The 13,904-nt window shown below is 27.7% G+C and overlaps 1 protein-coding gene across 2 annotated transcripts; it reads right to left on the bottom strand.

Annotated features, from left to right (window-relative positions):
* Positions 1-204: 204 nt before the first annotated feature.
* LOC113549559 (dnaJ homolog subfamily B member 6-like) lies at positions 205-13,686 on the bottom strand. Of its 2 annotated transcripts, XM_026950918.1 has the most exons (7): positions 13,488-13,686; positions 2,389-2,489; positions 2,192-2,301; positions 1,781-1,885; positions 1,323-1,544; positions 1,033-1,249; positions 205-943 (listed from the first exon to the last, which is right to left on the bottom strand). In XM_026950918.1, exons 2-7 carry the CDS (start codon positions 2,454-2,456, stop codon positions 841-843), a joined length of 825 nt encoding a protein of 274 aa, XP_026806719.1. In that variant the 5' UTR covers positions 2,457-2,489; positions 13,488-13,686; the 3' UTR covers positions 205-840. The 2 variants fall into 2 exon arrangements, with proteins under 2 accessions (XP_026806719.1, XP_026806720.1); XM_026950919.1 differs by lacking the exon at positions 1,781-1,885 and having other exon boundaries at positions 801-943; positions 13,488-13,684.
* Between the last annotated feature and the right edge of the window lie 218 nt (positions 13,687-13,904).

A 13,904-nucleotide genomic window follows, 5' to 3' on the forward strand; every position in this document is an offset into this window, starting at 1 on the left:
TTGCCAAGTGTGTTTCGCCACACAACCCCTAGCGCGACCCGCCCAAAGAGCTTGTATATAATTGTATATAATACACGCATTCGGCGGTTGGCGGTTTTCTCTGGAATTCGTCGCGGCTACAACATTTATACTACCACCATCCCTTTGACAACCACCGATGGTACGCGTCCCAACTCGAAATAAATGATAATATAATTCAATAAATACTTTTCATTATTTATTTATTTAATTTTATTAATATTAATAATATAAGTACAATATTGGTGATACACCATAAAACAAAATGTGTTCTCCTATTTAATTCATTCAGACAACACAATATAGGATGGTGAAACACTCTAATATTACTCTAGAATAAAAAGAAAATTATTTTTATCTTTAAAAATTACATTTCATAATTATTTTATATAATAATAGTCATCAGGTGATTTAGTTTTAAATATTTAACACCAGCCGACAATTAAGTTAAATAATAATAATAAAAATAAAAATAATAATAATAATAATAATAATAATAATAAAATTATCAAAGCGCATAAAAATAGTGTAAGTCTTATTAATCAGTGGAGTCTGTAAATATTACGTGCTTTAAACAAATTAATTTGTATTTTTTCAATACAATCATTCGGACTATTAAAAAAAAACAAAATAATCAAATTAAAATACCAACTAGTATTACTTCAGAATATAAAATTTAATTTCTAATTTCTAACACATTTTATTATAAAAAAAATTGATTTTATATTTATTATCCCATTATATTTATATATCAACACATAGTTTTATGCATTCGCTTATGGTTTTGTGGTAGAGAATGAGGTGGGAGGGGAGGAGATCAAGCTAATGGCCGTATGTGATCGCTTGCGCCACACCGTTGATAGTCTTCGATTTGAGCATATCATTTTCGTACGTTTCCACTATTTCTGTGTCATGTTCAAAAATCCTACAAAAAAAAATATTATTTGAAAATCATTCTAAATAATTAAATGAATCAGTTGATACTAGAGCTTATATGTTCATTCTTGTGCATACCTTTTAGTGGTAATTTTTTTTCCATTTGAAAACCGGGTAGATATTGATGTTCTTTTCATATTACCACCGCTGCCATTGACAGTATGACCAGAATATCCATTGTTTGCCATTGAGAACATATTATCAAATCCAGAACCGAAACCACCTCCAAAACCTCCAAATCCAAATGGATTCATCATTGAAGATATTTCTTGATGTCCATTACTGAATCTTTGACCTGGAAAAACAATCTTTGTGTTAACATTACATTTCTAGGAACGTGAAATCATAATCAAAAATTATAAATTTACCAGGGAATAGAAGATCTGTAACATCTGATGTATTGAAAAATTCTTTAAACACATCTTCGGGGTCTCTGAACGAAAAGCTAAAGAAACCAGGTCCAAAATCTTGGCCAAATGGATCAAAGTGCCCTGGATGTCGTTGATTACTTCTGCGACGTCCACCATTTCCAGAACCACCATTTATCAAACCATCTTTGCCATACTGATTGTAAGCCTTGCGTTTTTTATCTACCAAGACAAATCAATAAAATGTAATAACCATAAAAATCGAGAAAATATTAGTGGTAATGACAAAATATTATGTAAAAATGATTATTCGCGTTAAAAAAGCGCCACTTCTTATAGATTACATGCTCCAGCTCCAATAATATTTTGAGGTTTAGTAAGGTTTAAAACTGGTACGAGTTACATTTTAAATGGCATATTAGATCAACACAACGTAAATTATAATTTAGGGATTCTACCGAAGTAACGATGGAACGGGCTTTCAAAGAAGTTGTAGAAGAATGGTCTGGACGATGCGGACACTTTTCTTTTACGCTGTTCATCGTACAACTTTCGCTTTGCCTCTGTTAGACATATACACAATATATTTATATTTAAAGGCAAAACCTATTTACTTTAACGAATATTATATATACATTATTTTTTTAAATCATTTATGATTTACAATTTTTAAGTCTATTCTTCATTATAGTTCTTTGTGAAACAATTAGCTTTTAATTATTAGTGGTATAAAAAAATTACATAAGTTAAGTTCATAAAATATGTTCAGTTATTTTTAATGTTTCTTTAAAAGCTAATGACCTCATCATATATATTACAGAATAAATATACATATTAAATATATCATAACAATATATTTCTTATTATACCATCAGATAAGACTTCATAGGCTTCTGAAATTTCTTTAAACATTCGGTTTGCTTGTTCTTGATTTTCTGGATTTTTGTCGGGATGCCATTTCAATGCTAATTTTCTATAACTGTAAAATAAAAACAGAAAAATGTAATTTTCATACTATATTTTGTTACACTTTATATTGAGAAATGAATAATTATATTGTGCATACGATTTTTTTATATCGTTTATTGAAGCATTCGGAGTAACTTCCAGTATGGAATAATAATCTCCAGACATACTGTGTAATGTATTTTCTGGAACTTATGTGTCCTAAAAAAAAAAAAAAAATGCTATTAGTTCATTTTGTCAAAAATATACAAATCATTAGCAAGTACAGTAGTGCACTACTGATGTGGCAGTATAGATTTAGTGATTAATACACACACACACACACATTACATTATTGACCATTTTATTGTTGTGAAGTGATTTTATAGTGATACGGTCCGATACACAATAAAAATAATCATACTCGTTAATATATTGTATGTCCTATGATAACGGTTGGTAAATTATTTATTATAATATACAACTACTGAACTATAACGTTTTTATTAGATAGGTACCAACAATAAAATTGTATTATGGTAGTAGAAATATTTGAATTAACTAAATAACTAATACAAAGTATTAGTAAGCATAATAAAATTAACCTTGAAAACACAAGAAGTGAAAATTTTCAAAGCCACATTAAATTATTTATAGAGATCTTCTTTTCCTTTTCCTGGTCATCACGATGTATTAATAGTATACAAAGACGTACAACTGGGCTAGTGAATTATGATTAACGAGAACCATTTGGTTGAAAAAATTTGCCAACTGACCAAACGACAATATTATATAAGACCAATATAAATTCAAAACAAATAGACTTAGTTATTTTACAAAATGAGCTTAGTAAGTACATAATAGAATTTTTTTTAAATAATACTTCCTCGTTGAAAGTTGACGTTTATAATTTTTTTTATTACTCCAACTTACAAATATAAATTTAATAATAGAATAATTATATCGTACGTGATCTCTTTTAAACATGGTTGCTATACATGTATGTAATAATGAGAATTATTTTGTTTATAAAATTAATAATAATAATTTTAACTATGACATTTATGAGTAGACTTTGAAAATGGTTCAACATTAAAATATAACAGTGGATTTCAATATAATAAGGTAAAATGAGATAATTTATTTTTTAGATTTTAACAACTCAAAATCTCAAGATGAATTACTAATAAAAAGTATATCGTAAGTTCGTAACAGTAGTATATTAATTAAATATATTTATAGTATACTGTACCAATCAAGTACTATTATTATTACACACACAAAGAAAACTTTTACATATAATATAATATTAATACCTATAGCTCAAATGTTTAATGTTTAAAAACGACAATATAAGAAATCAAAAATTAAAATATTATTGCAGTGTACAAAATAAATCATTTTTGACCACACTATTTTAAACAGTTCAGACCATATGATTACAGTAACCACTTAACATTATATCACATTATTAAGTTTGAAATAATATACAATTTTATGCGCCTATGCATTATTCATACATGTCTTTCTCTTCTTATGAGAAAATTCAACTAATGGATCAAAATTCAAAACTATTTCGTGTCTCGCGGTAATTCACTATAAACATTTGAATATCGATTTCTAAAACTATAATAATAAAACATTATATTATTATACAAGACTATCTACACGCAAAAATAGGCTACATGACTAGAAAAAACAAATTACACCTACGTTAAGTTCTGGCATTGAGACATTCTGCTTCTGCAATAGAGTTATTGAACATATGTTCATAAAGAAATTAGTGTAAATCATTTGAGTTATTTAAATAATATAACTTTATAATTACTTATTTACAAATTATTTTTTAATTTTAGAATTATTAGAAATAATATACTTATAAAGTGTTACATTTGCCACTTTAAAATATAAACAATTTTAAAATACATTTTATCGAAATGTCACGTAACATTTCAAAGCTTTATAACTAACAAAATTGTTTATAATATATTTATATTTATTTTATTTACTACATACGTGTATCTATGTATTTGGTTTAAGGGGGTTGAAAAGGGTGATTTTTTGTACAACATAGACATTTAGATATTAATATGTACTATTTATAACGTACTAATATTGAAAGAAAAGTATTCTAAAAGTAAGAATTCTAAAAACAGATTTGGATTAGTTGTTAAGTCTATATTATTTAATAACGACATTCCCACATCATTTGTTGATTTTTTTCCCAAAAATTGAAATAACATAATATATTTCATATCAATTATAAATGTAGGTATTACTTGTTTAGGATTTAGAGATAAAATAAAAAAATGAGGGAAAGTTGACCTCAATAATAGACTTATTACGACAATTCTGTTTTCAGAATTCGTATTGCTTCACTGGATCAATTGGTTCGTTAGAAATAGATCACATCTAAATTCCTATGTTAGAAATAGAACCACTATTTTAAATTAATTCAGTATATTATTTTCTTCACTTAAGGTTCTTTAAGACACTTTTTGATACTAATTGTACATTGACGTGATATTGTGACTAGGGCATTAGGTACTGATTATCTGGTTGAAATTAAGATATTCTAAGTTTTTAATCCATCATAAAAAATTTCTAAAATAAAATATTATAATATAAAACTAAAAAAATATATCCTTAAAAATACTTAGGACAAAACGCCAAAAATATGATTCATAACAGTTTTAACAGATATACGATATCTTGATTACAATAGGATACTGTTACCAGTTATCACAATAAGATAAGTAAAATACGTACAGGTAGAAATATTTAGTTTTTACTACATTCTACGTGTGTAAGATGAAGATTTTTTTCTGTTACTCCTTCTAAATTTAATTTATAAATTGAACGTGTATAAATATTATATATGATCATTTCTATAAACAATAATAATATAAATACTAAGACGTGATTAAGACATATTATTTACTTTCAATAATAGATTCATAATACACACGTGAGATGCCATAGACAATAGCTTACTAAATCTGGTTGTTGTTTAATAATATGGTACGAGAATAAATTTACACTCTATTACAATTTTAAAACGCAATACATAATAACATTATAGTAAACATAAACAATATACTACTTATAGGTAATAGCAAGATAACACATATAATATTGTACAATAGTTTTTCTTTATGTTTCAAATATTGATTAATAGTCAAAAATGTAAAAACTATTTACTTTTTTAAATTATAAAAACGTTTAGATTTTAGAAATTAATATTATTCGTATAGTAGACATGTATCTATGTAATAAATTTACGACTAAAGCGTATATTTTAAATATTTACAACAACATAGAAAATGAAAAAACCTTAAAAATATCATGTAATTGATCGAAAATTAACTTAGATAATTATAGGGTCAAAAATACATTAAAATAACATTCCAGACAGGTACATCATTTTTTATGTTGCAATATTACTTTCAAGTGCCGTTTACGAACTACATAAAACTTTACACCCCAATAAATGTTGTACTTTATTGATTAACTCAATTATTACACTAATGAACATATACACTGCATAATACAAAACATTATTATACATAATCAAGACGACAGAAATACCATTTAACGTATAAATATTAAGGTGTTTAATGTTTAATACAACGATCCTTTCAATAAGAAACTTATGATGAGTCATGACAAATATATAGTTAAGTACAAAAACAGATTAAATACAAACATTTTATAAACGATTCCAAATCATATACGAGAAAATATATTCAAATAGTTTCGGGCGATTCGGAAAGTCCAACAATTAAATATTATCAAATATACACGTTGAACCCACGCATACGTTAATAAAATATATTAAGTATAAATTTCGGGAAATTAACGAATATGAAAATTGTCTTATGGTCGATTGATAATAAGTACTTATATTATTTTAATAATAAGTCGATGCGCCTGGGACACGTTGGACATGTATTACTACTGCAGTTCTTACATATTATAATATATGTACATAATATAATATATTAAAATATAAACACGGCACGCTGAACGTTTTCGAAAAATCTAACAAATGGTTTTTAGGTCAAGTAACATTTGTCACCTTCGTTCTCATTGTGCGATTCTTGACGGTGTAGGCAGACAGGCGCGCGCACCAGATGCCGGCTAATTTGCTTCGGTAACACGACGAAGACACAAACGTGTAGACGTATTTAGGGGGGCGATAGCCCCGGGCAGCACTTTTTTTATGGATATACAATAATCGTTTATGATTGTGTATAAAATATTGTTTAACCCTCGTTTATGATCCGAACTCATTTTATGAGTAATTATTTCTGTATACTCTCTGAGTCATATAATATATTGTATATTTTATTGTATCACATCCGTAGATTTCTTATGGAAATTTAGTGAACAATTGTTTATTCTTCTTCGTTTTTCTCGGTGAATTGAGCTCGACGACATGACATATACATTTCGACCGTAAAAACTCGACCCGCGCGTGGGCAGGTACGCGTCATTCGCGAGGATCGGCGGTGAAAAATAAAATCAACTCCCGAGCTCCGGTATCCTGGTCGCCGGCATCAAATATTAGCGACAACGACGACCACAACAACAACGATATTATCGTGTCGCATGTCGTCGCCCACCAAACACGCGACATTATATCATAATAACAATTATGATGTATACGGTATCGACCGCATCGCGACAGTAATACAATAATTGTACATCACGCATCACGTCACATATCGTCATTTTGGTATTCGTTTTACGGGTGTCACCACACGACAATATTGTCGCCGTCGTCGTGTAGGAGAATCGAGCACGCGAGTTTTTCCAGTCGCCAAACGCACACGCACGGGGAAAAAAAAAACGTAAACGTATAAACCGAACAGTATAGGTAGGTAGGTGTCGACGGCGTTGGACAATGACCTTGCCGCGGCGATCGCTTTCCCGTGTAACGCACACGCCACACGCGCCCGCTCGCTCATCACAAGCGATGAATCACACACGGTGTACCTTGCCTTGCACATTATACGGCACGGCACATTAACCCACCTGTATACGGCGGCACCGGGTAACCCGCGACCGTCACCCGAGAACCGCGGCGAACGCGTTACGGATCCGTATTATGATTATTGTAATGTATACATCATCGTCGTGATTCAACCGATAGGTCGATGACAATGTGTAATAATATATAATGTTATATACATATACATACGTTTGCGGTGTAATCGTTAATCGACGTATTGTTTTCGTGTGTAAGACCGTCGCGCGACGAGAGAAGGAAAAAAACGCAAATCGATGTACGACGACGACGGCGGTGCGTCGACCCCGAGAGTGGCAGTTGGGTATGTTTTTACCCAACCGGGGTTGGTGGTGTCGGGTGTCCGCGCGCAGATGTAAGATCACTGGTCACTGGTCAGAAAGTCCAATTTGAAAACAAACGGACAAAAGAGCATGTTTTTAAAGCCAAACATAAAGTCCAAAAATACAAATATTATTAATCAAGTCACGAGATTATTATTTTTTTTTTTAGATAATTAAAGTATATAGGTTGTAACTTTCTTACACTAATGTTATGTTTGATTATTATTCCTAATATCTATATTATTGACATAATGACATTGTACAAATATTATTGTTCGGTATAAAAATTCAAAAAATATAGTCAATATACATACAAGGCCCGAAAATAAAAATACAACGGGAATCCATTAGAGGTATATGAATCTGAGGTTTATCGTGTGTAAAGCTGTACGTCTACAGTTTATCAACTATAATATATTGATCGTTATACTATTTTTAAATGCCCGCCAAAACCTAAACATAATTTAACCCTTTAATAAACCCCTTATATAATTTTGTATATTTCATATTTTTTGTGAACATTTATGCTTAAAAAAAATATTTCATTGAATGGACGACATTATCCAAACATGCGCGTGACCCGTTTGGTTTTGTCGGAAGAGAGATTAATGTCGATGGACACACGATTGTTGGACGTATTCGGGCTGAAAAGAAATTCGAAAAAACGAGATTCTCGACGATTGCGCGAGAAACCGGTAGACATCATTATTATAGTTTATTATTATCTACCCGCAGCTGCGATCTCCACAGCGTTGAAGAAAATCATAATCATGTCTGTCGTACGCACATCATACACGAATTCACGATACACTTATAGGTATTTTATATTTTACACGTTTGTGTGTCTGCGTATAAAATGTTATAAAACGGACGTTAGCTTTCACCACATCAATCGCCGGCCGTATACGGTCTCAATATTAAAATACATAGTTTTCGCGTCACCTCGAGGCGCATGTGAAAAGAAATAATAATCGGTAAATGAAATTCTTGTATCGTCCGTCTAGAAATCGTAGAAAAACATGCAGTGCTCAATGATTGAATCATTCATCACTATCAATATCCCTCCAATCATTTCCCTTACAATTACAAGAAAATTAGTAGAAAAGTATTTAACTAAAAGACTACCACATACATCAACCATATACAACCAACAGATTTTTTATAAAAAAAAATACGTTTTAAAATAATGAAATATTCTGGATGATTCCTGTAGTTCGATATCCATTGAACTAAAAAAAAAAAACTGACATATTGTTCACAGAGGGTTACTGTTGTAGTTCAATTTTTTCAATGGGTAAAAGAAGCAATTGGTTAATTCGAGCTGAACCGTTTCGCGTGCACTCGACCGGCGAAACGGCCCCGTGACGAACAATAAACCGCCAGACTGCAAGAGACACTCGCCACCGACTATAAGGACAACCACCTACACGGGTGTACAATATTATAAAAATCCACTCGACCGCGCACACACGCGAATGCCGAACACCGGTGGTCTTTGGCACACGACACCTTAAACGAGCCTCAATGCCGTAATTATTGAATATCACAAACGCGTTTTATATTCTTGTTGTTATAATGTTTTGTTTCTTGTCCCTGACTTCAAACGAAACATTACTAGATAGATACATGGCAATATTACTATTATGAGTACCTATTGTATTTTATTAAGATTGGTTATACACTTATAGCTGATAAGACATGCAAATACTTGATACTTGATACTTCGTCATCTGGTACTGACTGTACTGTAGATGTATAGGTTGGAACGGAAAGAAGAATATAATATACAAAGAATACGTCGTATCCACGTAGATACTACACATTAATATTTTTCATATATTGATAAATAATACACATAAAAGAATTATAGTAAAATAAGAGGGATATTAAATTTAACATGAAAATAATGTAAGTTACTTACTTCAATGCATAATTTTCTTTGTAAATTTCATTTTATTTTTATATTTCGCTTATTTTTATTATACTATATAATGTATATAAATAATAGTTAGTTGCATGCACAATAATTATATAATATGCCTCAGGGACGGTAAAAATATGGCAAAAACTAAGAAAATCGTCAAAATCTGAAAAATTTGTGTTCGGGGTCTAACGTAAATAAATATATATATAAATAAATATAATACACCATTACTAAAACGTCACAACTTCGGCATTTAAAATAGATTTTCGGTTAAATGGTCCAGTCTACTCTCTAGTTTTATTTGCCAAAATATCCATCAGCAAACCAATAATATATTATGCGAAGTAGTACGTACTACGTACATAGTTACGTATGTATAAATATATTGTTATTTTTTGGTACACTCTCTATTCTCAAATACCCACGAAAAAACAATCAATTTTATGACTATTAAGATTGCCGATAATCAATATTAAGTATTATATACATTATTGCCATTATTCCATGTATATAGTAATAAAATATTATATATAGTAAAACAACACGTTCATTCTATCTAGAGTGCAAAACAAAAACGATAACTATTACCAACGTTATACGTTTATAAAATGTGAATATTGCCGCTAGTAATAATTTTAATTTTAATACAACCAGCTGAAAACTAATGAATATGATATTTTTTTTATTATTGTTAATACTACGAATAGCGAAACAAATCACTAATATTTTAATTAAAATAAATCAAGTCTCCTTTAGTTTTTAAACAATATTTGTCATTTTTCTAATTCAATTTTTTCTATTTTATAAATAATAGATAATTATAGATTTTATAATATACAATATACATTATATCTAATACAAAAGATTAAAATCCGAGATATGAAATTTAAAAAATATAATCTGATTGCCTGCCCAGTCCTACTTAATAATAACAAACCCACAGAAAATAAGATGACTAATAAATATATGTTATTATATAAATATTACTATTGGTAAACACACAAAGAATATAGGTACAAAATTTCAATAAAAATTATGATCATATCAAGGACGTAACTAGAAGTTTTTTTTAGCTAATATACTCTTTATTTCATTTTTTTTTTTTTATGAAATCATAGTCAATGTATTGTATTCAAAATAATAAAATATTATCATTAAAATACCTAAACAATATCAGTAATACTGTAATAGTGACTTCCTTAAAATATGACATAATATTGCTTCTCGTGGATTAAAACACAAATAGAATAATAGTGAAAGGATGATTACTATTTCATTAACTAAGGTCAATAAGTAAATTAAATATTTTTCTACTCTTGCCTATTATGTCAAGTTATAGTGTGACCTACCAAAGTCCAAATGTATGTATGATACAATATATAAAGTAATTTTGACAGTTGATTAATAATATATTTACTTAAAAACATCTTTCCTGCACATACAAAAATGGAAATTTAGCCTTCAACTTGCTACTTATGGGCAACATGTGCAAGGTATTTAAATAATGTTTTCAATTGTTAAAAAAAAAAATACATGACAATTTATTTATTATTTCCTTGTAGGTAGTAGACATGATTTGGCAAAGGTATATAGTTAAATAAAAATAGAAACAAAATAATCTACATATAAGAAATAATTTTCACGAGTATATTTAAACTTGTATTATACCTAATCATTTAAAGATAAATTAACTTATATTTAGTTTTTGGCTTGAATCAAAATAATAATAAAATTTTGAACATATAATATTGATTTTTATTTTTATAAAACAACCAACAAATTATAATAATAGTTCAGTATAGAATAAATATACTAAAGAAAACTCTAATTATATAGATACCATTTATGTCAACTATGGTAGCATTATTCTATCAATTGAATGCATATATTTCTAAATCTAAAATAATTAATTCAAAATCAATAAATAGACATATTAAAATTATGATAGAATAATCTAAGCTTTTAATAAGACTATAAATTGCATTGATTTACATAAAATTAATAGTCTTATTAACTATAGTATAAGTATTTAATGATAGTAAAATACAAAACTATTTCTATTATATATATTTTTTTTTTAGTTAACTGTAGTTCATTAACCTAAAACATGTAAAAAGTATTTTCATAATTGATATTTAAATATTACATAATTAATTATAAAAAAAAATGGATAAAAACTAAAAGAAAAAAATTATCAATTTTTAATCGCTTACATTGTCTAGTGTAATATTATAATTTTGTAAAATTATAAAGAAAAAAATCAATATTAATATTCATTTTACATAAAACTAAGATTAAATATTATAATCTATAAACAGTATGGGTACATTTTTTTTATATTATCTTGTATAATTAATTTACTTTAAAATTGACATTATTATTTTAATAAAACTAATTAGTATTTAATTGAGAAAATATACAAAATAAAATTAAATGAGAACATCTTTTTTTTCTGTATAAGTGTTCTACTAATTATATTTTTTTGTGTCTTTTATCTATAAATATTAATTATTTAATTCAAAACCTAATAAAATTACTATAAATAGGGACATATGCCAATAGAACTACACGACTACACAGCACATAAGTTCATGCATAAGATGAGTTAAATATACATCTATTTTTTGTTAACTTAATCATTTATATATTTATAAAAAATTAAAATAATAATACTATACTATTTTTAATTTCAACATTAACAATACGAGCTTTCTTGTAATAACTGGAATAATTTATTAGCCATTATTCATTAATATTTAATTTTATGCTATTAAACATTTATCTATCACATATAAGATTCAATAATATAGATACAACACTTTAGCAATACAATTTTTTTAAAACTATCAGTAAGTACCTACAATTTGTATCTTTATTTAATAAATAAATAATGGAAAAATACTTTGGTTTTTACTAAATAATTTAATAATAATAAATTATAGTAGGTACTTGTTTTTGATAATATAGCAATGAATTGAAAAATTATTTTTTAACACATCTTAACTAATCAAAATAATTTATATTCCAATTGGTACCTATATTAATATATTTATATATATTAATAAATATTTGTTGGTATACTTTTATAACCAAACGATAAATAATACTTCATAGGTGTTAAAATGTATACATTTTAATGTGAAATTATAAACAAGACCCAATTTAAAAATATTTGTTTGGACATATTTCAAATTCATAATTTTTTAATTTTAACCAGGAGTTAGGTACTTAAGTATGAATTTATTTGAACTCAAAAAGTATTTTTTTATATCTCTATAAGTTATATTTAATGAAAATAAGTACTCAAATCATACCTACTAAAAATTAAAAAATATAAATAAATAAATAATTTGTATTGGGTCTTCATAAACAAATGCTTAAATTTTTTAGTAGGATTAATGTTACAAATGAGTTAATTAAGTAATAACTAATAATTTAAATATTTATATAAAAATATGCAAGTTGAAAATATAAAACACATTTTTTTTAAATGAATGATATTACAATTTGACAAATAAAACAATTGGTAAAAATAAAATGTCAATTTAATATGTGTTAATGATGTATTATTTTATGTATGCATAATATTACTCACAACTCAATTGTAAGAAGATAAATTATAAAAATCATGATAAAATAAATTAATTTGATATAAGTACCTAACTGATATCCAATTTTAGATGCCCTTGTGGGTCAACAGCAAAACATCAATGTAGTGTCACTAACACTGAACTATAGCAACCATTACACTATTACAGCAACTGTTCATAGGACGGTATCTAAGAAGACCTACAATGCACTAAGGGTTGCCTCAAATATATTGACCAAACGAGCGCAAACTACCAATTCAAACCTTATGCTAATTGTCTAGTGTGTGTTTGTATTATATATATAAAGCACTAACTACACACTTAAACAAAAGAAACAGATTAAACAAAACTTACCAATGTGCAGCGAAAAATATCACGAATTCAATACAATCGATTCAATCGAATTTATTCAAAGATTAAAAAAAAAACAATTACTTAACAAAAACTATTTATTTAGAAAACAATTTTGTAATTAATGTTAGATTGAAAATACGACTGTTTGATTCACTGCTTGTTGCCCCGAGTACCGAGATAATGAACACCTTTCAGATAGCAAGCACAATAAAACATATGTTCATGTTCATTACCACTCTGTACTCACACCATAAAGCGTCAAGCTGCACTGAGTACACTGAACAAAAGTATGAGTGAAGTATGGTACGGTTTATACCAAGTGGTTTGATTCCAAAGATGTTATAAAAAATTTCCCTCGCTCTTATCCGTTGTTTAAAAATAATAATAAACAGCAATAACTGGGTAAGTGGGTAATAA

Source organism: Rhopalosiphum maidis, chromosome 4 (genome assembly GCF_003676215.2).
Source record: "Rhopalosiphum maidis isolate BTI-1 chromosome 4, ASM367621v3, whole genome shotgun sequence".
NCBI lineage: Eukaryota > Metazoa > Arthropoda > Insecta > Hemiptera > Aphididae > Rhopalosiphum > Rhopalosiphum maidis.